Source organism: Lepus europaeus, chromosome 20, assembly GCF_033115175.1.
Source record: "Lepus europaeus isolate LE1 chromosome 20, mLepTim1.pri, whole genome shotgun sequence".
NCBI classification, from domain to species: Eukaryota; Metazoa; Chordata; class Mammalia; order Lagomorpha; family Leporidae; genus Lepus; species Lepus europaeus.
The window spans coordinates 3,113,290-3,139,432 of NC_084846.1; the positions used below are offsets into that span (position 1 = coordinate 3,113,290).

The 26,143-nt window shown below is 67.8% G+C and overlaps 4 protein-coding genes across 9 annotated transcripts in view; 2 read left to right on the forward strand and 2 right to left on the reverse strand.

Annotated features, from left to right (window-relative positions):
• The window catches only part of RANBP3 (RAN binding protein 3), a 48,159-nt gene extending 39,090 nt beyond the window's left edge, over positions 1–9,069 (forward strand). For 2 of the 6 annotated variants that reach the window (XM_062178807.1, XM_062178805.1), the window contains exons 9-17: positions 1,397–1,516; positions 1,601–1,704; positions 2,195–2,273; positions 3,742–3,844; positions 4,222–4,346; positions 5,543–5,663; positions 7,210–7,352; positions 7,642–7,792; positions 7,876–9,069. In XM_062178807.1, coding sequence (XP_062034791.1) covers positions 1,397–1,516; positions 1,601–1,704; positions 2,195–2,273; positions 3,742–3,844; positions 4,222–4,346; positions 5,543–5,663; positions 7,210–7,352; positions 7,642–7,792; positions 7,876–7,919 — 990 coding nt within the window. In that variant the 3' untranslated portion in view covers positions 7,920–9,069. The remainder of the gene's footprint in view (positions 1–1,396; positions 1,517–1,600; positions 1,705–2,194; positions 2,274–3,741; positions 3,845–4,221; positions 4,347–5,542; positions 5,664–7,209; positions 7,353–7,641; positions 7,793–7,875) is intronic. The other 4 variants (XM_062178810.1, XM_062178806.1, XM_062178808.1 and 1 more) reach the window with 4 other exon arrangements.
• A 117-nt stretch (positions 9,070–9,186) lies between these two features.
• On the reverse strand, positions 9,187–10,310 carry CAPS (calcyphosine). Its single transcript, XM_062178811.1, is given in 7 exon segments — positions 9,187–9,226; positions 9,228–9,360; positions 9,363–9,516; positions 9,607–9,673; positions 9,675–9,779; positions 9,845–9,881; positions 9,884–10,310. Coding segments are annotated over 7 exon segments (579 nt in total). The 5' UTR covers positions 9,927–10,310.
• Positions 10,311–11,271: 961 nt separating this feature from the next.
• Positions 11,272–13,455, reverse strand: VMAC (vimentin type intermediate filament associated coiled-coil protein). Its single transcript, XM_062178822.1, has 2 exons — positions 13,265–13,455; positions 11,272–12,539 (listed from the first exon to the last, which is right to left on the reverse strand). The coding sequence occupies exons 1-2, from the start codon at positions 13,453–13,455 to the stop codon at positions 12,257–12,259; spliced, it is 474 nt and encodes a 157-aa protein (XP_062034806.1). The 3' UTR covers positions 11,272–12,256.
• A 975-nt stretch (positions 13,456–14,430) lies between these two features.
• NDUFA11 (NADH:ubiquinone oxidoreductase subunit A11) lies at positions 14,431–23,356 on the forward strand. The gene is made up of 4 exons (XM_062178662.1): positions 14,431–14,574; positions 21,665–21,757; positions 21,891–22,013; positions 23,199–23,356. Exons 1-4 carry the CDS (start codon positions 14,478–14,480, stop codon positions 23,309–23,311), a joined length of 426 nt encoding a protein of 141 aa, XP_062034646.1. The 5' UTR covers positions 14,431–14,477; the 3' UTR covers positions 23,312–23,356.
• The last annotated feature ends 2,787 nt before the right edge of the window (positions 23,357–26,143 follow it).

The window sequence follows — 26,143 nt, forward strand, 5'->3', positions numbered from 1 at the left end:
CAGCTCAAATAGGCAAGCAAGCTCTGGGGACGTTACAGAAGTCTTCCTGTGTGTGGCCAGCGTTGCAGCAGCTTGGAGACGTAGAAAGGAAAAGTGGCGGGCGCCCTCTGGCCGACCTCGGTGCCTGCAGCAGGCTGTTCCCAGGCATTTCTGAGCTCCCGCACCGAGGACTGCACTCGCAGGTCCCTGTGGCAGGCGGCGTGGCGTCCCCAGGGAGCTGCTGTGGCTCTCAGTCAGTCCAGTCGGCCTTCAGACCCCTGAGGAGACCCAAATCTGCAGGTGAGCCAGTCCCTCAGTAAGGCCTCCACGCGACCTCACACAGACAGGGCCTCACGTGACGTAGGTGCTGTGCGGGCGTGGCGCCAGCCTGCGTGGCCAGTACCGCTGCGGCGCCGCAGGCCTAACCTTACAAGCGAGTTGCAGTCTTCCCGCGGTGCAGAAGCGGGTACGGGGTACTGCTCGGCGCCAGCAGGTTGAAGTTGTGCTTTTTGGAACTTTCTGGAATTTTCTCTTTCCTAAATATTTTCATTCCATAGTCATGCTGAGGCACGAAGAGCCGGCTGTGTATTTCCTCCGTCGTGTCTTCTGTCTTAAATTGTTAGCGCCACAGCTAACACTGCGTGGCCCCCAGCCCCCAGCCCCCGGCTCCCGGTTCTCACACGCGCTCTGCATTGTCTGCGTCCCAGGGCAGGTGTTTCTCGGGAGTACGGTTGGGCAGTGATGTGCCCTTTCTACAGCGTGTCCACCTTGACACAGACACGTGCTCACTGACCAGCCCCCGGCCCCCGGCTCCCGGTTCTCACACGCGCTCTGCATTGTCTGTACAGTTGGACAGTGATGTGCCCTTTCTACAGCGTGTCCACCTTGACACAGACACGTGCTCACTGACCAGCCCCCGGCCCCCGGCTCCCGGTTCTCACACGCGCTCTGCATTGTCTGTACAGTTGGACAGTGATGTGCCCTTTCTACAGCGTGTCCACCTTGACACAGACACGTGCTCACTGAACAGCCCTGACACCCGGGCAGGCTGGCAGCCACTAGGAGGCCTGCTGCCACTCGAGAACGCAGGGTGCCGTTGCTCCCCACCCTCTCCTGGTATGGCCTGCCCAGGCCGCCCCATAGTGCTCCCTACTGAGAAGCCGCCCCAGCTGCAGACAGGAAGGAAGGCGGCTGGCCCACCGGGCCACAAGTGCCTCCCCTGCTGGCCCCTGGGTCAGTCAGCGCCGGTGACATCAGGGCCTTCCTCCCGCAGCCCCCGGGAGGCTTGCCAAGCTGGCTGCAGGCTGCGCAGTGCCCTGAGGACGCCTCCGTGGCCAGGGACCTGCGCGAGGGAGCGGCGTGGCGTGAGCAGCGTGGCTGGGCCGCTCCTGTTTCTCAGTTTTGCTGCGTTCCGTAGGAGAAGGAGTCCCAGAGAAGTGAGGCCAGCAGGACTCCGGACAAGGAGAGCTGTGAGAAGCGGGAGCAGGCTGCTCAGCAAGCGTTCGTGTTTGGGCAGAACCTGCGGGACAGAGTGAAGGTGCGTGGCAGGGCGGCGCGGCCCTGCGGGGCCAGGGCGCGGGCGGGGCCCCGCTCCAGGGTGACGGCTTCCTGTCTTTCCCAGCTGGTGAACGAGAGCATCGACATAGCCAACGTGGAGAACGCCGGGCAGCCCAGCTCAGACACGCCGGCCGCAACCAACTACTTCCTTCAGTATATCAGCTCCAGGTGCGCCCTGTGCCGCGCCCCCCCCCCCCCTCCGGTCAGGAGGCAGGTGGTAGGCAGAGCTGCAGCCACTGGGGGCCACCGTCTGCGTCCCTGACTTGGGCCCCGGGAAGCCACAGCTGTCGGGTCCAGGCCTCCTCAAGCCTCTCGTCCTGCGTTCTGGGCACAGCTGTGTGTGGGGCGGTCCCTGCGGTGACCTGTGTGTGGCCCTCACCCCTAAGCAGTTGGATGCCGTAGCATCCTGTTAGCTGCGAGTTTCCGACCCCTGGCGCTCCCTGCCCTGGGCTCGGGCACCTGGGTGAAGCCCTGGCTGGCCCTGAGTTGGTGCTGCAGGTGGTGGCCCTGGGCAGCAGCCAGCCGCGGAGCCGGCGGAATGTGGCTTTCCCCTCTGTAGGACAGGCGAAGGGTCTTTGTGTCTGACTGCTCGTGCGTGCACGTGTGCCTGGCCCTACTCCACACCTGGCCCCACGCTCACTGCACGTCTTCTTTTCAGTGTAGAGAACTCGACCAACAGTGCCGACTGCTCCAGCAACAAATTTGTGTTTGGCCAGAACATGAGCGAACGTGTCTTGGTGAGTGGCCGCACTTGGAGACTGGGAGGCTTTTAGCCGCAGGCCCAGGTTGAGGGTTGCGCGGGGCGGCCACTACCCCTGCAAGGTGACAGTGCTGTCGATCGTTGGAGATGCAGCCTAAGGTAGGGCAGGGCTGTGTTTCTGAGCCAGGCTGGTACCAGGTCAGGGTTCTGCATCCTCCTGAGAGGCCAGCTTAGGTGCTTGTCCTCAGCCGTGTGCTGCTGGGCCCCCGAGTCCTGGACACAGGGCCTGGGTGCTCCCTGCCCAGGTCTGGGAACGCGGCTGCCAGCGCCAGCGACGACTGCCAGCCTCCCAGCTCCCCAAGCACGCTGCAGGCAGAGCCCAGCCAACCCAGGAGAGGGTTCTGGGCACGGCCTGCTTCCTGTGTCCCTGTCCTGTCCCCAGGCGAGCGCGCAGCCCCGCAGTGCGCAGTGATTGCACCGAGGCTGCGACCCTGGCCCTCCGAGGGTTCCCGTCCTCGTCGTCTGGGTTCACGTGACGCACATGCGCCTCCTGCTTCTCTCCCACATCAACGCGCTCTCTTCTTCTTCTTCTTTTTTTTTTTTAATTTTCTCCGAGGTTTTTGTTTGAAAGAGTTACAGAGAGAGAGAGAGAGAGAGATCGATCTTCCATCCTCTGGTTCACTTCCCAAAATATATATATTTTTTTTTTTATTTTTTTTTTTATTTTTGACAGGCAGAGTGGACAGTGAGAGAGAGAGAGACAGAGAGAAAGGTCTTCCTTTGCCGTTGGTTCACCCTCCAATGGCTGCCGTGGTAGCATGCTGCGGCCAGCGCACCACGCTGATCCGATGGCAGGAGCCAGGTGCTTCTCCTGGTCTCCCATGGGGTGCAGGGCCCAAGCACTTGGGCCATCCTCCACTGCAATCCCTGGCCATAGCAGATAGCTGTCCTGGAAGAGGGGCAACCGGGACAGAATCCGGAGCCCCGACCGGGACTAGAACCCAGTGTGCCGGCGCCGCAAGGCGGAGCACTTCCCAAAATATTGAAAGGACCAGGGCTGAGCCAGGCCAAAGCCAAAGCCAGGAGCGAGGAGCTTCCTCCAGGCCTCCCACGTGGGTGCAGGGCGCATCACTTGGGCCGTCTCCCACTGCTTTCCCAGGCCATGAGCAAGGAGCTGGATTGGAAGTGGAGCAGCCGGGACTGGAACCGGCACTTAGCCTGCTGCACCACACCACCAGCTCCACACGTGCTCCTCTATCACAAGGACGTGTTCAAAGAACTGCCTCGCGCAGGCCGCCGCGCAGGTGGCCCGGCAGAGCCACGAGGGGGCGTGTTTGGGCTCCAAGGGTACCCTGGGACGTGGAGGAGCCCTGTAGGGATGGGGCTCGCGAGGCACAGGGACCAGGCGGACGGGCGCTGAGGGCCGCTGCTGCGGGCCGGGGCTCGGCGTTGGCGCCAGTGCCACACAGCACGCCCTCCCCCCTGCCTGCTTTGCTTCCCCGCAGAGTCCCCCAAAACTCAGTGAGGTCAGCTCCGAGGCCAGCAGGGAACACACTGCTGCCGAGTCTGGGTCCGAGCCCTCGTCCCAGGAGGCAACCCCCGAGAAAGGTGCGTGGGGGCCCTTGCTGCCCCACGGGGATCGGGTTGGTGTGGGGTGATGTGTGACTGGGGCACAGGGCTCTGAGGTTCAGCACAAAGGCAGGAGCTGTCCGCCTTCACAAGTGTGCGAGCCCCACGGCCCTTGGCAGCGCCAGGGAGGGCTGTGGAGCAGCCAGCACCCTCCTCCTGCCTGTCCCTCGGGAGAGTCTCCCACTGTCCTCTGCCGAATGGGGACCTGGAGATGCAGCGCCTCCCTGCAGAGGCTCAGGCTGGGTGACGGGGGTGTGGGGGCCTGTCCAGACTGCTCGTCCGGTCCTCCAGGCCAGAGTCAGCCTCCTGGCCCCTGCGTGGCCTGCCCTCATGAATAAGGAGTGGGTCTTGTTTAGTCAATGACATTTCAGAGTCCCTGGCCGAGTCGGCAGCGGCCTACACCAAGGCCACGGCGCGGAAGTGTTTGTTGGAAAAAGTGGAAGTCATCACCGGGGAGGAGGCGGAGAGCAACGTGCTACAGGTGAGGGCTGTGCGGCCGGCCCCTGGCCCCTGGCCGTGGCCCCGGGCCAGGAGCTGTGTTCTGAGGCCTGCTCGGGGCGGGGGGGGGGGGGGGGGGGGTAACACTACCATAGGAACAGGACCGGCACTCCGCTCGCCCTGGCATTCACAGCTGTCCCCGGGAAGGGTCCTACTGCCCGCCCCCATCTCCCCTCTGCATGCACATGGCTGTGTTTTAAAGTATCCATTTCTGTGAAATGTGTGTGTGTGTGTGTGTGAGAGCTCCCACCCGCTGGTTACTGTGTGTGTGTGTGTGTGACGGAGAGAGCTCCCACCCGCTGGTTACTGTGTGTGTGTGTGTGTGTGTGTGACGGAGAGAGCTCCCACCCACTGGTTACTCTGTGTGTGTGTGTGTGTGTGTGACGGAGAGAGAGCTCCCACCCACTGGTTACTCTGTGTGTGTGTGTGTGTGTGTGTGACGGAGAGAGAGCTCCCACCCACTGGTTACTGTGTGTGTGTGTGTGTGTGTGTGACGGAGAGAGCTCCCACCCGCTGGTTACTCCCCAAATGCCCACACTCCAGGGTGCAGGGCCCGTGCCCTCTGCCCCGCAGGGTGCACACCAACAGGAAGTCAGATCGGAAGCGGAGGCTTGGCCCGCGTGCACGCCGTCCGCCCAGTGCAGTGGGTCCCACTGTGCTCTCGGTTGTGCGGCCCTCGGCACACTCTCGGCACCCAGAAGCTGCCCCACCGGTCCCCGCAGCAGTCACTCCAGCCCCTGCTCACCACAAAGCCTCCTGTCGGGGCCTGGCCCTGTTGTGACAGTCCTGCAGTGGAGTCCCGCACTGTCTCCCCTGAGACGTCCGCAGGGTGTCTCCACAGTGCTCCACCTGGCCGAGTGGGGTCTGCCTCGTGTGGCTGTGCCCGTGGCGTCGGCCTCTTCGGAAGTGCTTTTCGTGTCTGTGGGTGGACTTCCTGAGCCGGGTGGTGACTCCCTGTCCCCCTGCTGGGCCCGTGGCCCCCAGCCCTTCCTCACCCAGCGTCCGGTGGCTGTGACGTGGTCTTGCTGTGATTGTACCTTGTGTCTCTCATGGCTGTCGTTTACCGTGGCAGGATAGAGAAACCAGCCCAGAGCAAGGGGCTGCCCTGGTGGTGCAGGCAGCTCAGGAGGAGAGACGCCGGGCCCCCGCTCACCCCGAGGGCCCCTCTGTGTCTTGTAGATCCAGTGTAAGCTGTTTGTCTTCGACAAGACCTCGCAGTCGTGGGTGGAGAGAGGCCGGGGACTGCTCAGGCTCAACGACATGGCGTCGGCTGATGATGGGACGCTCCAGTCCCGACTGGGTGAGCTGTGGCGGCTGGGCTGCTCCCGCCTCCAGGAGGTGGGCAGGGGGGCCGGGGGGGGGGCTTGAGGGAGGCCGTGCTGCCCCTCGCCCTTCCAGGACTCTCCGTGCCGAGGGAAGTCTGTCAACTTGGAAGCTCACTTTGCTGAGACCAGTGGCAGCTCCGTGGTAGAAGGAAGAGGCAGCAGTCCCTTGTCCAGGGCGGCCCCTTCACAGAGACCTCCGCTCGCGCAGGGGTCGCCCTCCGTCCTGCATGGGGGCCTGTCACTGAGGCCGCTGCTCTCGCTGGCTGGCTGTGAGCCTGGCCTTGTGCCCGAAGGTTTTCTTTAAGATAAGGGCTGTTTTTTCAAGAGCTTCTCCCGAGTCCTCCGCCGCCCGCTGATGGGCTCACCCTCCTCCTGGTGCTTTGTTACCACTGTGGGTAATGGTCCCGGGGCCCTGGGAGCAGGGAAACCTGACAAAGCGAGCCTCGTGGCACCTGCCGGGAGGAGACAGGCGAGGGGCCTGCGCCCGGCCGGTGCCCACACTCGGCTTTGTCCCTGTCCAAGTCAGAGCGTGCTCAGGCCTTCATGGCAACGGGGGGTTTGCCCGGCAGCGGCTCCCCCCGCCCCGACCCCCGCTGGCGTGCTGTTCTTACACACTCACACCCTGCGGCATCCCTGAGACCAGAGCAGGGCCGAGGACCGTCCCTCCACGCTGTCCACAGTCGCCCCACCCAGGACATCCTCTCCCTTTGTTTCTCCTCTTTTCAAACAAAATTGTACTTATTTTTAAATATTTTTTGAAAGAGTTACAGAGAGGGAAAAGGAGGGAGGGAAGGAGGGCGTGAGACAGAGCTTCTGTCCCCTGCTTCGCTCCCCGAATGGCCACAATCGCTGGAGTTAGCCCAGTCTGAAGCCGGGAGCCACGAGCTTCCCCTGGGTCTCCCACAGGGGTGCAGGGGCCCAAGCGCTTGAGCACATCAGCAGGGAGCTGGATCTGAAGTGGAGCAGCCAGGACTGGAGCCAGCGCCCATACGCAATGCTGGCGTCGCAGGCAGCAGCTTTAGGTGCTGCACCCCTGTGCTGGCCCACGTTTCTCCTTCCTGTGTGTGAAGGGAGGGTGTGGGGAGCCTCGAGCCTGCAGCCCAGCCCTGCCCTCGCGGCCCTCACAGGCCTTGGAGGTGGGCACGAGGAGCCGCGGCCGTGAGGCCCAGCCAGGCCGGCAGGAAGCTGCACTGAGCCAGCTCCAGAGAGGCAGCTGCTCCAAGCCGTCTGCCCGTCTCTTGGCGGGAGCCCCCTCCGTCAGCTTTTCTGTCTTCTCCCAAGAAAACCGGAGAGCGGGGCGGGGCTTGGAGGCGGTCCGCTGCCGTGGTGACGTTCTCGTCACACACCCAGAGCGCTGTGTCCACATCGAGTGTCCGCCTGCCCGTGGGGACCAGGCAGCCCCCCATGAACCGGAGGCCGCCTGTGCAGCTGCCGGGCCGCCAGGGGCCTGGGGGAGAGGCCTTGCCTGGCCGAGCCGTGCCCGGGCCACGGCGGCCGCGCTGAGCAGCCCATCCATTGCAGTCATGCGGACCCAGGGCAGCCTGCGGCTGATCCTCAACACCAAGCTGTGGGCCCAGATGCAGATCGACAAGGCCAGCGAGAAGAGCGTCCGCATCACGGCCATGGACACCGAGGACCAGGGCGTCAAGGTCTTCCTGATCTCGGTGCGCCTGGGCCCCAGGGTGGAGGTGGGGGGGCACAGGGATGCTCTTCCCGGGGGCCTGGGCCCTCACCAGGCGACACAGGCCTGTCATCAGCCACCCTCGCTGACCCAGAGACGTGGCTGGGACCTGGCGCTGTGTCTCGTGTCCCCCTGTCGTGTGAGCTGTGTGGCCCCCTCTTCCTAAGCCCTGGCCCCGGCTGCCTGGGATGGGGACGGCATCCATTCGCGAAGAGAGCGGCCGTCCGCGCTGGGGTGCCGCGAGCGGCCCTCACAGCGCCCTGCCCCCCCAGGCCAGCTCCAAGGACACAGGCCAGCTGTATGCGGCCCTGCACCACCGCGTCCTGGCCCTGCGCAGCCGAGTGGAGCAGGAGCAGGAGGCCAGGGCGCCTGCCCCCGAGCCGGGGGCCGCCCCCGCCCACGAGGACGACAGCGACGAGGACGGTGAGCGGGGTGGGGCCGGGGGCGGGCGGCCTGGGCGCGGGCTGGGCTCCGTGTCGGCCAAGCTGAGCACGCTGCCTCCACAGGCGCCGGCGACGAAGGCCAGGGCCAGACGACCGGGAGCACATAGCGGCCGGGAGTGCTCCGTGCGCAAGGCTGCTGCTGTGGCCGTCTGTCCGCCGGCCGCCCTCCCCGCAAGCAGCACGCCAGGCGGTGGAGCTGCGCGTCCCGGTCCCAGCAGACTCGGGAGCTGCCTGACTGTGGTTGGGGACGTGAGCCCTCATCATATTGATGAGCAAACAAAAGAGCCTCCCTGAATTGAAACGGCACATTAGACTCGCACGGCTTCTCTCTGGGCGGGGCCGCCTCCTTCCTCCCCCGCCGCCGGGGGCGGGCCTGGGGAGCGGCCGCGCGCTCTGTGCACAGGAGTGTCCACACTGGGCCTGGTGGACGTTTCGTTACTACTATCTTTATTTCCCGTTCCCATCTTCTGATTTGGGGTTTATATTTTACAGATCTTACGTTTTTTTATTTTCAAAGGCTTTGTTTTTGGTGTTTTGGATGAAGATGTTCTCGTGCGTGGGGCACACCCAGCTCCCTGACGTCCCTGTCCTCGTGTGGGGGCGGGGCTCTGGGGCTCACGCGGGCCCCACCCAGGCTTCTCCAGGCTGCGTCACAGGGTGCTGAGGGCTTGGGCGTGCGTCTGGCCTTGGCCTAGACAGTGCCCACGGGGCCCCGCCCCCTCCCCCAACCCCGGCGTCAGGCACTGGGGCCCTGCCCGGCCCTGGACGTCACGGCTCCCGAGCCTTTCTGGTGCTGGGGGCCTCTTGAGAGGCAGAGGACCCCAGCCAGGCCTTCCTGGGTGGGGGGGCCTGGCCGCAGACAACAGGCCACCCCACGGACACAGCACACTGGGGAGGCAGAGGAGGTGCCCAGGCGTGGGAGTCAGGAGGTCTCCCACCCTCACTGCCCCAGCCCCCAGCAAGCCTGAGCCAGGGCCACGGCAGCCGCCCCCCGGAGGTCAGCCCCGTTTCTCTGCTAGTGACAAGCAGACGGTGCCCATGTGTCGGAAACATTTATGTAAGGTTGCAGGTGCAATGTGTTTGGGAACTGCATTAAACGCGTCACTACACCCTGGCCTCCCGCGTGCCCCAGGGGCGGCCCGGGCCGCCTCCAGGCAGAGCGTCAGGAGCAGGGAAAGGGCACGCAGGGGCGCCCCTCTCCCTGGGGTCCTGTTCCAGCTCCCCTGGTGGCCCAGCAGGAGGCCTGGTCCTGCCGGCTCTGCAGCCTCAGGCCACACACCCCCACCCCCACCCCCGGGTCGGGCCCTGCCTCGGCCCAGTGAGGCACGGGGATGGGAGGGCCCTGGGCTGGCAACAGCCAAGCCGGAGCGCTGCTCACAGCTGCCAGGCGCTGGTCATCATGGCCACGAACTCCGTCTGTGTCCACGGACGCGCTCAGGCCGCTGTAGTAGTCCTGGAACTCGGCCAGTGTGACCTGTCGGCAGACAGGCTGTGAGGGGCCCCCGGCCTTCTCCGAGGAGTCACAGTTGGCCAGGAAGTGGCGCAGCACTCGTCCTCTGTCCGCTCCCCGCTGCGCGCCTTGGGGTGGTCGCGGCCACTGTACACCCCGCGGAGCTCACCCAAGGTCACCACGCCGTCCCCACTGCGGTCCAGCTTGGCAAAGGCGGCGGCAATGACTGCCTCCCGGGCCTGGGACATGGGCGGCTGGGGCGTGGGGAAGGCAGTGAGCTGGTCAGGAGGTGGCAGAGTCCCCGCCGCTCCAGCGGGGCCCTTGGGGACAGGAGGTGCGCTCACCCGCAGCGCCCGCGAGAACTCCAGGTCCAGCGTCCCGCTGCCGTCACGGTCCCAGCATCTGCACACACTGGGCCTCGGCCTCGTCCAGGGCCAGCCCCCGCCTGGCCAGGCCCTGCCGGAGCTCCGCCGCATCCAGGGATCAGCTCCCATCCCGGTCCAGGCGGCGGAAAAACCTGGCGGTCAGGAGACATGGTCGGATGGTGGTCGCTGGGGCTGGGGCTGGGACGGGGCCGCTCACCTGGCCAGGCCCTGGACGCCTGCAGCCCCTCAGGCCAGCACTGTGCCCGGAGCTTCTCCACACTGGCGTCTGCAGTGTCCATGCTGGGTCAGGGCTTTGTGGGCGGCTGGGGGGGGGCCAGGTTGGGGCCAGGCCAGGGGCTGGGTGCCTCTCCACCCCCAGCTGACCGGCCGTTGCCTGCTCACCTGGCCTGTGTGTGTCCGGCAGTCCTGCCTGCTCTGCCCGGCGCTCACTGGGTCCTCTGTCTGGTGTGACCGTTGCTAAGGGATGTTGCTCTGGGGACTGTAAGGCTGTGCCTGAGTGGAGGGCGGGGCCAAGAGCAACAGGGCTGTGCTGTCCCCTGGGCCCCTGCCCACTCGGTGCTGTGGCGCCCACACCTGGGCCAGAGCGGGGCACCCCTTCTCAGCCACAGCCCTGCGGGGACTCGGGAGGCTCAAGACCCGATTCCTGCCGCAACCCAGAGCAGGCTCGGCCAAAGCCAGGGCCAACAGAATTGCTGGGGCTGGGGATGACCCAGGCCTGGGGCCCTGCTGCGGTTTGAATGTGGCTTGTCCCCTGGGGAGCAGGCTGCGCTGTCAGCCCCGTTAGGGCCAGAGGCCTCTGGGGTGGTGTCCTGGCATGTACTCAGTCCATCCGGTCTTGCGGTCCGTGGGCCTGTAGACTGTCTGAAGTGGGGTCTCTTGCACACTCCCCGCCTTTGGCCGTGGATGCCTGGCACCGCCTTGCCACCGCCAGCGAGAAGCCCTGGCCAGAGGCAGCCCTGCGACCTTGGACCGGAGCCGTGAGCTAAAATAAAGGTTTCTCTGGAAGCCCTGCAGCCCGCAGTCCTGTGTTCCTGGCAGCAGACGCAGACCAAGACAGGGGCGCTGCTGGGGGTTGGTCCTCAGCTAGTGAGGAGGGGCCCTGGCCCCTGACACAAGCTGAGAGGGACCGAGGCCACCACTGGCTGTGACCGGTGGGTTCCCGCACTTAGGAGCCCACACCTTGGACACCGCGCAGCCATGTTGCCAGAAATGACCGTTGGCCAGTACAGACCAACCCGTAGCAGCCATAGGGCCCGGTGCACCGCCCAAAGCATGGCTGACGTAGCCACACTGACACTTCCCCCTGGAGACACCTGATCGACGGCGACCTCAGAGAAGCGCTGAGGGTGCGGGGTGGGCTTATCTGCACGGTGCACCCTGGCCCCACGGCGCGAGGTGTGGCGTTCTGGACTGCTCGTGTGGGCCACAGCCTCATTGACTGCTGTTTGAGTTGTTGGTGTGAGAGCAGGCCGACAGGGCCAGGGGCTAGGCCTGCAGCTGCGGGTTGGGAACTCGGGCCAGGCCGCACGTGGGCCTGTGCCCACAGAAGCTGCAGTCCGGAGCCAAGGCCAGGTGCTCCGGCCTGGTACGTGGGTGACGAGAGCCCCGCCCCACTGTGGTCTCTGTCCCCAGCATCGGGGGTGGGGCGGGCTAGGAATTGCCCCAGGAACTCCAGAGTGGGAGGTGGCTGCACACCTGTGCCTGGCCACCCAGCAGGCCCCCGGGCAGGGAAGGAAGGCCGAGGACCCAGGCTGAGAAGGCATCCGGTTTATTTCAGAGCACATATAGCCCCCACCGCACTCATCCAGAGGGGAGAATGGGGCCATTGTTCCTGCACTGGGGGCGAGGCTGGGTGGCAGCTGCCCTTCCCTGGGGCAGTTCCTGGCGTGACGACTCCCTGAGTGACAAGGCCAGGCCACGCACTGGAAGGCATGGGTTCTCGCCTTCCCCCCCCCCCCCCATGTCGGGCCAGGAGGGACGGTTGTAAAAACGAGGAATGAAAAAATAGACTCTCTAGGGGATACCCGAGGGAGCTGGGTGCTGGCTGCAACGCTAGGTTGGCCCAGGGCGCCTCGTGGGATGTCCTGGGGGGCTCTGGCTCCCTCCAGGGCCCCCCACCCCCCAGGCCTGCCGGGGCTCCCGGGCTGTGACAGGCACTGGTGACAAGCAGAACGAGACAAAAACTGTCCATGTGGAGCTCACACTCTGACCATGAAAGAGGCCAGCAGGGAGTGCAGCGGGGAGTACGACGGGCTCCAGGTGAGGCTCGGGAGAAGGTCCTGTGCAAAGGCCCTGGGGCCGGCACCAGCGAGGAGAGGTAACGCGAGCGTTTCCCTGGGCAGCCTGGCTGCCTGCTCTCCAGTCGGGGTTAGAGACGGGAGGACAGGCGTCGGGGGAAACGCGTCCACGGCGAAAAACGAACCAGACAGAGACGGCACGAGCTTTGAGGCTCCCAGTTCCGGTCTGGGATGAAAAGGTAAGATCAAACCGGGCTAAACCCGTGCGGTGAGCCGCTGCGCCCCATTTGGAGCGGCCTTTCAGCCGTCGGTCCTGGCGCTCGCCGGGGCTGTGGCTCCCCGGCCGCAGCCTCCTCCCCGCGCTCCGGAGCTCACACCGTGGTCCCGAACACCGCAGGCTGCAGGTGCCCGCCGGCCGGCTCCTCCCCAGCGCTGTTGGCAAGGGGCGGGCCGGGCCCGGCAGGGTCGCCGGCCGGCAGGGGCCCCAGGCGCTCGGCTTCGGCCAGGGCGGCCAGCAGCGCGGCCAGCGGCGGCCGGCGCCGACAGATGTCCTGCAGCAGCTCGGCCCGGGGCTGCAGCTGGCGGATGAGCTCGTCTCTCTGGCGCACTGCGGCCTCGGCGGTCAGCAGCTGCTCCCGCAGAGCGGCGATCTCGCTGGGGACAGACCAGAGGGCGGGGTCAGGGGGCCGCCCCTCCCTGCCCCAGCCCTGCAGCGGCGGGACCCCCCTGGGGCTGCCCCTACCGGGGACTGCATGAATCTCCCCAGAATGCCCACGTTGAGCCCTTGACTGCGTACCCCAACCCCGGACTTCCAGCCTCCAGAGCCACGGGTCCATCTCCGTCGGTTCAGCCGCCCAGGCTGAGCGGCCCTCAGCACTGCCCCCTAGTCTCTGGCTGCCCGGAGCCGCCGCCTCCAGGAAGCCTTCCCGGTGCACCCCCACCACAGCCTGCCTCCCAGCTGGAGGGCGGAGAGCTCTGCAGGGGCTCAGACAGGCATATGCAGCAGGTGCTGGGGTCCCCGCCATCCACGTGGGAGACCTGGAGGGAGCTCCAGGCTGGCCCAACCCTGGCTGCTGTGGGCATCTGGGGAGCGAGCCAGCGGGTGCGGGATCTCCTCTGTGCTGACACGACCCTGTGCCCCCCTGCGCCCGCGCTGCCCCGGACCGGTTCCAGGACGGCCTTGTCTACAGTTAGCCGCACACACCTGTGCACGCCCACGGTGCTCAGCGGTGGCCGACCCGAGGCTCCTGGTGCGTGCGTGCGACCCCACCGGCAGTCGGGCCGCCAAGGCAATGCGCACGGTTGCCCCTGCCCTTCCTCCTTTCCCAGCCTCTGCCCACCTCCTCCAAGAAGTCCACCTGGCCGCGCCCGGGCCTCACCGGTCTTTGGCGCCGCCCAGTTCGTCCAGGGCGGCGCGCAGCTGCTGGTCGTGGCGGGCCAGGCGCTCGGCCTGGGCGCGCACCGTGCGCTCCGCCGCGTCCAGCCGCGCCTCCAGCTCCGCCGCGCGCCTGTGCACGGCCGCCAGGTGCGCGTTCGCCTCGCGGATCTGCAGCGCGGGCGGCGCCGACATGGCCCCGGCCGCGGTCCGGGCCCGGACACGCCCCCGGGCGGCCCGGAACCGGCACAAGGCCCGCCCGCTCGAGGGCCACGCCCCTCGGGGCCGCGGCGCCATTGGCTGCGGCCCCGCCAGCCCCGGTCCACGCGACCGCCCCTGAAGCCCCGCCCCCAAGGCCGCTCGGGCCCCGGTTGGTCAAGGCCCTGAAGGGCAACGCCCCCTCGTGGGCCTCGTCCTCCCATTGCTCGCTCAGCTCAGGCTTGACGATCGGATAGGTCCGCCCCTTCGCTCCGGGCCCCGCCCTGCTACGCCAGGATTGGTCTGACCACGCTCGCTTTCCAGGCTCGGCCACGCCTCCTGACGACCCGTACCGGACTGACCCAGGCCCTATCGGGTTACCCCTCCAGTTCTGACCACGCCCCCAAGCCAAGCGCAGACTTCACGCTGCCCAGAGCTGACACAAGCAGCAGGTTGGGCACAGGCCGCGTCCTGCTCACATCCTCGCTCTGGGATTGGTCAGTTTCCCGTTAAGCCCCACCTCTGATGCTGGCCCCGCCCCCAAATAGTGGCACGCGGTGGATTTCGGCGTAGGGGCTGGCTAAGCGGTGTGACCACGCCCCACGCAGGTTCTGGCGCTGCGATTGGACACATCGCCGCCGTGCCCCCGCCCCTAGATTACGGCTCCACCCTATCAGGAGGAAGCGGGCCTCGTCGGGGCACGGGGATAGGCGTCCAGCTGTCTCAGTTCCGCCCCCAGCTTAGGCCCGCCTCTGTCAGTACCTAGGAACCGCAGAAGAGCGACGGCGAAACCTGTCTTCGCTGGTCGCCGTCCACCTCGGGGCATCAATCAGTCGGGCGGTGCGCGCGCGGCTCCCTCACGCCCAGCCTCTGCCGCGTGGGCGCGCGACTTGTGTTCGTGTCCACGGCTCTCAATAAAGTTGCGCGCTTGTTGCCGTGCCCGCCTCCCGGAAGGCTGCGCGCGCCGCCCGGGAAGTCTCGCGAGAGCCGGCGGCCGCTGTCCTTGGGCGCGCGGGGCCATGGCGCGGAGGCTCCTGAGTCAGTACGCGGACGTCCCCGATGGCACCGACTGCCACCGCAAGGCCTACGCCAGCACCGGCATCGGCGGCGCCGCGGGTGAGCACGCGCCTGGGCCGGCGGGCGGGGTCCCGCACGGTGGCGCGTGGTCGTCTCGGGGTCCTGGGCGGCCGTGGAGACCCGCGGGGGCTCTGCGGGGCTGGAGGGCGCAGCCTGGCCACCGGGGGTCCGTGCGGGGCCGGGGCCTGGGGGAGGCCCGAGGGGGTCGTGGGGCGGCGTGGGGGCGTCCCCCGGGGCCGTGCAGTTCCCGGGTGGCTGAGGTCCTTGGGGGTCTGGGGCGCTGCGTGGTGAGGCCTGAGCGAGCCGGAGGGGCCCCACGACCCTGCCTCGGGGGTCTGCGGCGCTGCGGGCCCGCTCCGTGGGTTGGGGTCCGCCGCTGAAGACTGGCCCCGGTCTCCGTGGACCTGCCCCGGGGGCCTCACCCAGGGGCGGGGGTCATCGCAGGGTGAGTTGCTGAGGGCTCTGGGGGGGCCCGGAGGTCCCCCCGTGGGTGCAGGCGGTCACTGCGGCCTCCCAGGCGCCTCCGCAGGGAGCCGGACCGGAAGTGGAGCAGCGGGCGGGGGGCAGGCTGGGGGTGCTCCCTGGCTTCCCTGGATCCCGCCAGGGCAAAGCCTGGGTCTGCCGCTCGCTTTCCCCGGATCCCTCGGGGGTCCTCCCTGACCACCGCCCCCACACACACACTCGGGGTCCTCCCTGACCACCGCCCCCCACACTCGGGGTCCTCCCTGACCACCGCCCCCACACACACACTTGGGGTCCTCCCTGACCACCGCCCCCCACACACTCGGGGTCCTCCCTGACCACCGCCCCCCACACTCGGGGTCCTCCCTGACCACCGCCCCCCCCCCACACTCGGGGTCCTCCTTGACCACCGCCCCCCCCCACTCGGGGTCCTCCCTGACCACCGCCCCCCACACTCGGGGTCCTCCCTGACCACCGCCCCCACACACACACTTGGGGTCCTCCTTGACCACCTCCCCCCACACACTCGGGGTCCTGCCCTGACCACCGCCCCCCCACACTCGGGGTCCTCCCTGACCACCGCCCCCCACACTCGGGGTCCTCCCTGACCACCGCCCCCCACACTCGGGGTCCTCCCCTGACGACCGCCCAAGCCCCCCCCCCCACTCGGGGTCCTCCCTGACCACCGCCCATGCTCCCCACTAGGGTTCCTCCCTGACCACCCACACACACACACACTCGGGGTCCTGCCCTGACCACCGCCCCCTCTCGGGGTCCTGCCCTGACCACCGCCCCCTCTCGGGGTCCTGCCCTGACCACCCTCCCACACTCTCCTGGGGGCGGTGATTTGGTTCCTGTCCGGCTTCCCCAAGCTTGGGTGCCTCTGGGTGGCAGAGAGCCTGACCCGCCAGCTTTCCTGGCTCTGAGGGCGCAGGGCCTGCGAGGGGGTGGTTGGATGGGGGGGGGGGGGCTGTGGGTACACAGGGCCTGGGAGGGAGTGGATGGGTGGATGGGTGGGGGGGGCAGCTGTGGGTACACAGGGCCTGGGAGGGAGTGGATGGGTGGGTGGATGGGTGGGGCAGCTGTGGGTACACAGGGCCTGGGAGGGAGTGGATAGATGGGTGGGTGGGTGGGTGGGGCAGCTGTGGGTACACAGGGCCTGGGAGGGAGTGGATGGATGGATGGGTGGGTGGGGCAGCTGTGGGTACACAGGGCCTGCGAGGGGGTGGGTGGATGGGTGGGTGGGGCAGCTGTGGGTACATAGGGCCTGCGAGGGGGTGGTTGGATGGGGGGGGGGGCTGTGGGTACACAGGGCCTGGGAGGGAGTGGATGGGTGGATGGGTGGGTGGGGCAGCTGTAGGTACACAGGGCCTGGGAGGGAGTGGATGGGTGGATGGATGGATGGGGCAGCTGTGGGTACACAGGGCCTGGGAGGGAGTGGATGGGTGGATGGATGGATGGGGCAGCTGTGGGTACACAGGGCCTGCGAGGGGGTGGATGGGTGGGGCAGCTGTGGGTACACAGGGCCTGGGAGGGAGTGGATGGGTGGGTGGATGGGTGGGGCAGCTGTGGGTACACAGGGCCTGGGAGGGAGTGGATAGATGGGTGGGTGGGTGGGTGGGGCAGCTGTGGGTACACAGGGCCTGGGAGGGAGTGGATGGATGGATGGGTGGGTGGGGCAGCTGTGGGTACACAGGGCCTGCGAGGGGGTGGGTGGATGGGTGGGTGGGGCAGCTGTGGGTACACAGGGCCTGCGAGGGGGTGGGTGGATGGGTGGGGCAGCTGTGGGTACACAGGGCCTGGGAGGGAGTGGATGGATGGATGGGTGGGTGGGGCAGCTGTGGGTACACAGGGCCTGGGAGGGAGTGGATGGATGGATGGATGGGTGGGGCAGCTGTGGGTACACAGGGCCTGCGAGGGGGTGGGTGGATGGGTGGGTGGGGCAGCTGTGGGTACACAGGGCCTGGGAGGGAGTGGATGGATGGATGGATGGATGGGGCAGCTGTGGGTACACAGGGCCTGGGAGGGAGTGGATGGGTGGATGGGGCAGCTGTGGGTACACAGGGACTGGGAGGGAGTGGATGGGTGGGTGGGGCAGCTGTGGGTACACAGGGCCTGGGAGGGAGTGGATGGGTGGGTGGATGGGGCAGCTGTGGGTACACAGGGCCTGGGAGGGAGTGGATGGGTGGATGGGGCAGCTGTGGGTACACAGGGCCTGGGAGGGAGTGGATGGATGGATGGATGGGTGGGGCAGCTGTGGGTACACAGGGCCTGGGAGGGAGTGGATGGGTGGATGGGTTGGGGGGCTGTGGGTACACAGGGCCTGGGAGGGAGTGGATGGATGGGTGGGTGGGTGGGTGGGGCAGCTGTGGGTACACAGGGCCTGGGAGGGAGTGGATGGATGGATGGATGGATGGGGCAGCTGTGGGTACACAGGGCCTGGGAGGGAGTGGATGGATGGATGGATGGGTGGGGCAGCTGTGGGTACACAGGGCCTGGGAGGGAGTGGATGGGTGGGGCAGCTGTGGGTACACAGGGCCTGGGAGGGAGTGGATGGGTGGATGGATGGATGGGGCAGCTGTGGGTACACAGGGCCTGGGAGGGAGTGGATGGATGGATGGGTGGGGCAGCTGTGGGTACACAGGGCCTGGGAGGGAGTGGATGGATGGGGCAGCTGTGGGTACACAGGGCCTGGGAGGGAGTGGATGGGTGGGGCAGCTGTGGGTACACAGGGCCTGGGAGGGAGTGGATGGGTGGATGGATGGGTGGGGCAGCTGTGGGTACACAGGGCCTGGGAGGGAGTGGATGGATGGGTGGATGGGGCAGTTGTGGGTACACAGGGCCTGGGAGGGAGTGGATGGATGGATGGATGGGGCAGCTGTGGGTACACAGGGCCTGGGAGGGAGTGGATGGATGGATGGGTGGGTGGGGCAGCTGTGGGTACACAGGGCCTGGGAGGGAGTGGATGGATGGGTGGGTGGGTGGGTGCGGCAGCTGTGGGTACACAGGGCCTGGGAGGGAGTGGATGGATGGATGGATGGGTGGGGCAGCTGTGGGTACACAGGGCCTGCGAGGGGGTGGGTGGATGGGTTGGGGGGCTGTGGGTACACAGGGCCTGGGAGGGAGTGGATGGATGGGTGGGTGGGTGGGTGGGGCAGCTGTGGGTACACAGGGCCTGGGAGGGAGTGGATGGATGGATGGATGGGTGGGGCAGCTGTGGGTACACAGGGCCTGCGAGCGGGTGGGTGGATGGGTTGGGGGGCTGTGGGTACACAGGGCCTGGGAGGGAGTGGATGGATGGGTGGGTGGGTGGGTGGGGCAGCTGTGGGTACACAGGACCTGGGAGGGAGTGGATGGATGGATGGATGGATGGGGCAGCTGTGGGTACACAGGGCCTGGGAGGGAGTGGATGGATGGATGGATGGATGGGGCAGCTGTGGGTACACAGGGCCTGGGAGGGAGTGGATGGATGGATGGGTGGGTGGGGCAGCTGTGGGTACACAGGGCCTAGGAGGGAGTGGATGGGTGGATGGGGCAGCTGTGGGTACACAGGGCCTGGGAGGGAGTGGATGGGTGGGTGGGTGGGTGGGGCAGCTGTGGGTACACAGGGCCTGGGAGGGAGTGGATGGGTGGATGGATGGATGGGGCAGCTGTGGGTACACAGGGCCTGGGAGTGAGTGGATGGGTGGGTGGATGGGTGGGGCAGCTGTGGGTACACAGGGCCTGGGAGGGAGTGGATGGGTGGGTGGATGGATGGGGCAGCTGTGGGTACACAGGGCCTGGGAGGGAGTGGATGGGTGGATGGATGGATGGGGCAGCTGTGGGTACACAGGGCCTGGGAGGGAGTGGATGGGTGGGTGGATGGGTGGGGCAGCTGTGGGTACACAGGGCCTGGGAGGGAGTGGATGGGTGGGTGGATGGGTGGGGCAGCTGTGGGTACACAGGGCCTGGGAGGGAGTGGATGGATGGGTGGGTGGGTGGGTGGGGCAGCTGTGGGTACACAGGGCCTGGGAGGGAGTGGATGGGTGGATGGATGGATGGGGCAGCTGTGGGTACACAGGGCCTGGGAGGGAGTGGATGGGTGGATGGGTGTTCAGCTGTGGGTACACAGGGCCTGCGAGGGGGTGGGTGGATGGGTTGGGGGGCTGTGGGTACACAGGGCCTGGGAGGGAGTGAATGGATGGGTGGATGGATGGGGCAGCTGTGGGTACACAGGGCCTGCGAGGGGGTGGGTGGATGGGTTGGGGGGCTGTGGGTACACAGGGCCTGGGAGGGAGTGGATGGGTGGGTGGATGGATGGGGCAGCTGTGGGTACACAGGGCCTGGGAGGGAATGGATGGATGGGTGGGTGGATGGGTGGGGCAGCTGTGGGTACACAGGGCCTGCGAGGGGGTGGGTGGATGGGTGGGGCAGCTGTGGGTACACAGGGCCTGGGAGGGAATGGATGGATGGGTGGGTGGATGGGTGGGGCAGCTGTGGGTACACAGGGCCTGGGAGGGAGTGGATGGGTGGATGGGTGGGGGGCTGTGGGTACACAGGGCCTGGGAGGGAGTGGATGGGTGGGTGGGTGGGTGGGGCAGCTGTGGGTACACATGGCCTGCGAGGGGGTGGGTGGATGGGGGGGCAGCTGTGGGTACACAGGGCCTGGGAGGGAGTGGATGGGTGGATGGGTGGGTGGGGCAGCTGTGGGTGCTCAATACCTGACAGGTGGATGGATGAGGGGTACCTCTGGGCACACAGTGGCTTTCTGAATGAATGAATGAGGCCGCTGTGGTCCCTCAGGGCCTGACCCATAGGTGAATGAATGAATGAGGCCGCTGTGGGCCCGCAGGGCCTGACCCACAGGTGGGTGAGTGGATGTGTCGAGGTCGTCTGCTTGGAGGCCAGGGAGGCAGCAGGAGAGGGGCGGGGCCGCGAAAGCTCTGACCAGTGGAGACCTGGTGGTGTGGGGGCTCCTGGGCGGGCCTGGGGTCTCGGGGGGCAATGCCAGGTCGTCCGTTCCCAGTGCAGGGCTTTGGAGGTGAGCGGGGGTGTGGTCGTCAAGGGGCCCCCGCTCAGAATCCTTCCAGGCTGGGTCATGTGGGAGAGTGTGAGCTGGGCTGGGACTGAGGGCGGGGGGGCCTGGGGGAGCCCCGGGGTGGGACTGGGGGGGCCTAGGGGAGCCCCCAGGGTGGGACTGGGGGTGCCTGGGGGGCCCCCAGGTGGGACTGAGGGGGGGGCCTGGGGGAGCCCTGGACACGCAGGCCTGGCTCTGTCCACCTCCTGAGGTCAGCAGGCTGCGGAGCACTGTCCCCGTGGCTCCCACATCCCTGGGTCGCGGCGTCCCCGCCTGGGCAGTGGGGAGCAGTGCAGCCCTCCGCGGGGTCTGAAGCTGCTTCCCCTCCTGGTGAGTGGACGTGGGACCCAGTGGTGAGGCCGCCGTTTGGAGAGCCGCGCCCGAGTGCCCCGTTTCAAGTCTTAGCTCCAGTTCTGACCCCGCCTCCTGCTAGTGCCCAGCTTGGGGGGCCGCAGGGGCAGCTGGGAACCTGGAGCTCCCCCCGCCTCCCTCGGGGAGACCCTCCTGACCGCTTCTGAGCCGGCCCTGACCGTGGCCTTGAGGGCCTTTGTGGAGTGACCCAGCAGGTGGCAGAGTCTCTCTCTCTCTCTCTGCTTCTTAAATAAATAATTTGTATTAAATCTTCCATCAGCTGGGTCACTCCCCAGGTGGCCCGAGGTTGGGCCAGGCCGAAGCCAGGAGCTCCATGCGGGTCTCCCACGTGGGTGCAGGGGCCCAAGCACTGGGCCATCCTCCACTGCTCTCCCAGGCCACACCGGGAGCTGGATCGAAAGTGGAGCAGCCGGGACTCGAACCGGCGCCCACATGGGATGCCAACATTGCAGGCAGCAGCTTTACCCACTACACCACAGCACCGGCCCCCTATTTGTTTTTAAATAAAAATTAATCTCACTCCCGGCACCGGCGGCCCCCCCAGGCCTGTGTGTTCCGGGAAGTGGGGAGGCGCCGGCGCTGAGCCAGAGCCTCCTGGCTTCCAGGGCACCCGCTGGGCGACCTCGGGCAGCTCCGGGGGCCCTGGGGGGGTGAGGGGACGACGGCCACCCGTCGCACCGTGGCGCCTGGGATGTGCTGACCTGCCCGACGGGTCCCCAGCAGTGGGGCCGTGCTAGGGGCAGGGGGAGTGGGGGCTTCACCAGGGCTGGGACATGGCCCTCACTGCCCACCCGCGCTGGGCGCTGCACATGCGCACGGCAGGGGCAGGGCGACACGCTGACCGGGCGGCGAGGCTAGGCGGGCATGGGCCGCAGCCAAGGCAGCCAGGTGCGAGGGACGGGCCCAGGCCCGAGCCGCCAGCGGGGAGGGGGCCGGGAGGGGCCGGAGGAGGCGTGGGCAGCCCCAGGAATGCCGCCGGGGAAGGGCAGGGGCGCACTGCCAAGCAGGATTAGGCCGGCAGCCCCGGGCCCACGGGAGAATGGAGCCTTTGATGGGAGCCGGGAGCCTGCGTGGAGCTGCTGGGGCTCCGGGGCCCCGGTCCCTCCCCGGTGTCCAGCGCCCTGCTCGGGCCGGGACTGTGGGTGAGAGGAGCCAGGGAGGGGAGGCGCCCGGCCACTCCCCAGCCCTGGGCCCAGGGCTGAGCAGCCTCCGACCATCTCCGTCTCCCCCTCCCGGCAGGCCTGGCCTTCTCCGCCTATAGCCTCGCGCTCAAGCCCCCAGGCACCATCCTCGAGGGAGTGGCGAGGGCCGGACGCCACACGTTCACTGCAGGTGCGCGGGGGCGGGGCTTCTCGGGGCACTTCCGGCCCAGTCCCTCCGTCCCCCTCCGCACACAGCCAGGGCCACGGCTGGGGCGGGGGCGTCCGGGCGCCTGACCCAGTGCCGGCCCTCTGCTCCCCCACAGCGGCCATCGGAGCCGTGTTCAGCCTCGCCTCGTGCGTCAGCGCCCAAGTCCGCGAGAAGCCGGACGACCCCCTGAACTACTTCATCGGAGGCTGCGCCGGAGGCCTGACCCTGGGAGCACGCGGTGAGTGCCCGCCCCCAGCCCGGCGGGAGGACCCCCCAACCCCTGCTGACCCCGCCTCTGTCCCAGCTGCGACAGCTCCAGGGTTTCTAGAGCAGCCCCTACGGCAAAAGCACCCTCCGCCAGCCACGGGCCCTAGCGCCACGGGCCTCTCCCCGGGCCAGCGCCACAGGCCTCGCCCCACGCCAGCCCCACGGGCCTCTCCCCGCCCCAGCGCCACAGGCCTCGCCCCGCCCCAGCCCCAGCCCCAGGGGCCGCTCCCCGCCCCAGCCCCACGGGCCTCTCCCCACGCCAGCGCCACGGGCCACTCCCGCGCCAGCCCCACGGGCCTCTCCCCGACCCAGCGCCACGGGCCTCACCCCGCACCAGCCCCACGAGCCACTCCCCGCCCCAGCCCCACGGGCCTCTCCCCACGCCAGCCCCACGGGCCACTCCCGCGCCAGCCCCACGGGCCGCTCCCCGCCCCAGCCCCACGGGCCTCGCCCTGCACCAGCCCCAGCTCCTCGGTTCTGCCTCAGGGCCTTTGTGTGTGCTCTGCTTCTGGCTGGAATGCGCCCCCACCCCGCCGTGTCGGCTCTCCCCTTGCTGTTCCAGCCCTCTTGTGTACAGTGTGGCCCAGGCCCCTGGTTGGTAAACACAGACGGGAAGTGGAAGTCCTGGCACTCCCTCCCTCTCCCAGCACCCACAACGGGGCCAGGAACGGAGGCTCGGGGAGGGGACAGCCAGGGACAGTAGCCCTGGGGAGGCAAGAGATGACCGGAGGAGCAGGGCGCTGCCGCCGTCCCGCCAGGGCCTGTCGGGGACAGACAGGCACAGAGGGAACACCTGGCTGAGCCTGGCCCCTGTGCCTCCCCGTCGTGCTGTGCGCCAGTGTGTGCCCCTGCAAGCCCCCGGCCTTCACGGCAGGAGAGCTCGTGGCCGCAGACCCCGGGGACGCTGTGGCGCTGCCTGGCTCCTGCCTTTCCCCAGCCCTGGCCAGTGTGGGTGGGACGAGGCCTCGCAGCCTGGGGTTCCTGCCGCAGGAGGGGGCCCTGTGCATGCCCCCCCGCCCCAGGACCCTCCTGCACCTGCTGGAAGATTGACTCAATCCCCAAGCCTACCACACCTTGGACGAGGGTCCTCCCGCGGCCTCTGTCCAGCTCCGGGGCCGGGGCTGCCAGAGGCCTGACCTTGCCCCCCTTTTCACAGCTCACAGCTATGCGGTTGGCGCCGCCGGCTGCGTGTACCTGGGCACCATGGCCGCCCTGGTCAAGATGGGCCAGCTGGAGGGCTGGGAGCTGTTCGCAAGACCCAGGGTGTGAGCTCTCCGCCTGCGGCGCTTCTAGAAATAAACCTGCGTGTGCGTGCGTGTGCGTGTCCGTCCGTGGGGAGGCAGGCACACACGGCGGCCAGCGCCCCGGCTGGATCGGGAGGAACCAAAGAAGAAAGCCCCGCGCACGCAGCCGCCAGCCCGGCCCTGGATCTGCTCCCAGCAAGGCCAAGGGCGCCGCCGTGGCCCTGCAGAAGTGGGAGGGCGCCAGGAGGGGAGGCCTGGCCCTGGGGCCGTGCACAGCCGGCCTGTGGGCAGGGCGGGAGCGTGCGCTGGCCCACCCGGGTGTGGAGACGGCCCGCCTGCAGGCGCGGGCATTCCCCGCTCCGGGCCTGTCCCCAAAGACAACAGCGTGCGGGAAACACAGCCAGGCCCCACGCGCGGCCCCAGCTCCAGATGCCTGGGCGTTGGAGCGGAGAGCCCGGATGGCCTGGTTCGGAGCCTCATCCTCTGCTGGACAGGCGGGGGGGGTCGCAGGGTTGGCCAGGTGAGGGGAGCGCCCCGCCGTCCTCGCCCGCTGCCTGTCAGCCGAGTGATTTAGGTGGCCCCGGAATGCTGGCGCGGCCCGGGCTCCTCCAGAACTGGCGAGGGGAGCCAGCAGGCTCCGGCACGCCCCGTGGGCTGTAAATCAGAGCTGTCCGGGCCCCGCCCCGCCCCGCCCGGCGGCCTGGGCGGGGGTCAGCGGGAGCGGGCAGCCCTGCTCCGTGCGCCCGGGGCCCAGGCGCTGCTGCAGGGCACAGCCCGCTGTCCGCGGAGCAGCTGGACTCTGGGCCCCGGGGTGCCCTGTGTCGGCGGAGGATGCCAGCACGGCGCCTCAGCTTTCCACCCGGGGAGTGGGTAGCCTGTCCCACAAAGGGGATTCCCTGGGCAGAGGCACGCACCTGGCCCAAGCCCCCCTTGCCCACCGCAGCTCGTGCTCGGCCCGGTCTGTGCCCCCGACAGCCAGCAGGGGGCAGCAGCAGCGGCCCCATCCCTGCTCACTCCCACTTCCTCTCACCTGTCCTGCCTGGGGACACCAGGGTCACGATCCCCAGGCCAGGGCACTGAGCTGGAACGTGACTGGAGCCCCTGCGGCTGCCCCTCTACTCTGCCTCCTGCAGACCCTGCCCCGGGCACAGGGGAGCCAGCAGTCCCGCCCCTCCTGCCAGCCCCAGCGGCCCGGATCGGCCCGCGCTCACCACCCACCCAGTCCTTTCTGGGCTGGCCGCCAGCACCGAGCAGGCGGCCACGGCTCCTCGTCCGGCCCCAGGGAGCCCCAAACCCAGGCCTCCTTTCCCATAAACATTGATGGGGTATGAGGGGCTGCCTTGGGGAGGGCTGTTCATGGAGCCCCCACCCCCAGCAGCCCAGTGGAGGACCCACCGGGGTCGGCTCTGAGGAAGACTTGCCCTTCCCGGCCCAAGCCGTGCGGAGGACCCGGGGCCTCCCTGGAGGAGGAGGGGAATGGAAGAAAGGGCCCCAAGGGTGAGGAGCTTTCCCCAGGTGTGCCCAGGGGGAGGGGCCACAGGCCGAGGCCACAGTGGAAGCCAAAGTGGGGGACTGTCTCCGTGGGGCGTGGCTGCACGTCTGTCCACGCCCCTCTGGAGCCTCCGGCGTCTGATGGTTCGTCAGGAACTGCGGGGCGAACGTGGTGGTGGCCCGTCTAGTCCTGCATCAGCCCCACATGAACCACTGCTCTGAGGTCCCAGGGCCCAACCACGTGTGACCGCAGAGTTCAGTAATGTCCCCACCTCGCCCAAAGAGGTGTGGCCAGGGTAGGACCCACCAGGCCCCAGGGGGCTGAGGCCGGGCGATTCCAAGTGGCGAGGGGTGGGCGTTGGGGTGCAGTGGTCAAGCCCCTGCCCGCCGTGCTGGCATCTCGCGTTGGAGTGTAGGTTCCGGTCCAGCTCCCTGCTGACTCCGGGCAGCCAGGGAGGATGGCCTGAGTGCTCGGGGCCCTGCGCCCGGATGGGGACCCAGCAGGTAGGTGGTGGCTTTCAGACAAGTCAGTCAAGCTGTAAAAAGAAAGTTGTGGGGAACGGGGTTCAACAGTAAGTTGATTTCTGGTCCAAGGAAAACTGGAATCCATGCACTTTTTTGTCCTACGCACATTCATGGATGATCGGGAGGCACACACCTCCCGTGGGCAGGGGTCTCAAAGTGCTTCTGCACTGGAAGAAAATTGTCTGAATTCCCTTTCCCGCGCACAAGTCGCCGTGGCCTCGGGGCTGCCGACCTGGGCCCCTGACTCACCCCTGGCAGGCCCTGACCGGCCCCATGCGTCCTGGCTCACGGTGCCTGCACCCCCCCGCCAGCAGGTCTCCCCCACCCAGGGTCCTCTGGATCTGCCCAGCACCCAGCCTGGGGACGCACGCGGCAGCTCCGTCTGTGTGGGGCATGAATGGACGCGTGCTGGAGTCTCCAGTTAGCAAAGGGAAGGACGAGAGGCGGCGGAGTGAGGTCCACAGCCTGCCCGGCCCAGCGCCGTGTCCTCTGGGGAGCTGTGGGTGGTGTCTGGGGTCCCGCTCACTCCGGCCCCAGCAGAGCATGGCCACAGCGGGCGTGCACAGCCTGCCCGGCCCAGCGCCGCGTCCTCTGGGGAGCTGTGGGTGGTGTCTGGGGTCCCGCTCACTCCGGCCCAGCAGAGCATGGCCACAGCGGGCGTGGGGGCTGGGGGGCATCTCAGAGCCAAGGCCCCCAGGGACTCTAACGAGCACCTGGGCCGGGGTCTCTGCTGAGGCCCCCTCCTGCCCACTGGATCAAGATCTAAGCCACAAAAACTGGGAAGCGATTAGATTAAGTGGATGAGAGCGCACACTAGCCTTGTCACACAGAAGCCAGAGAC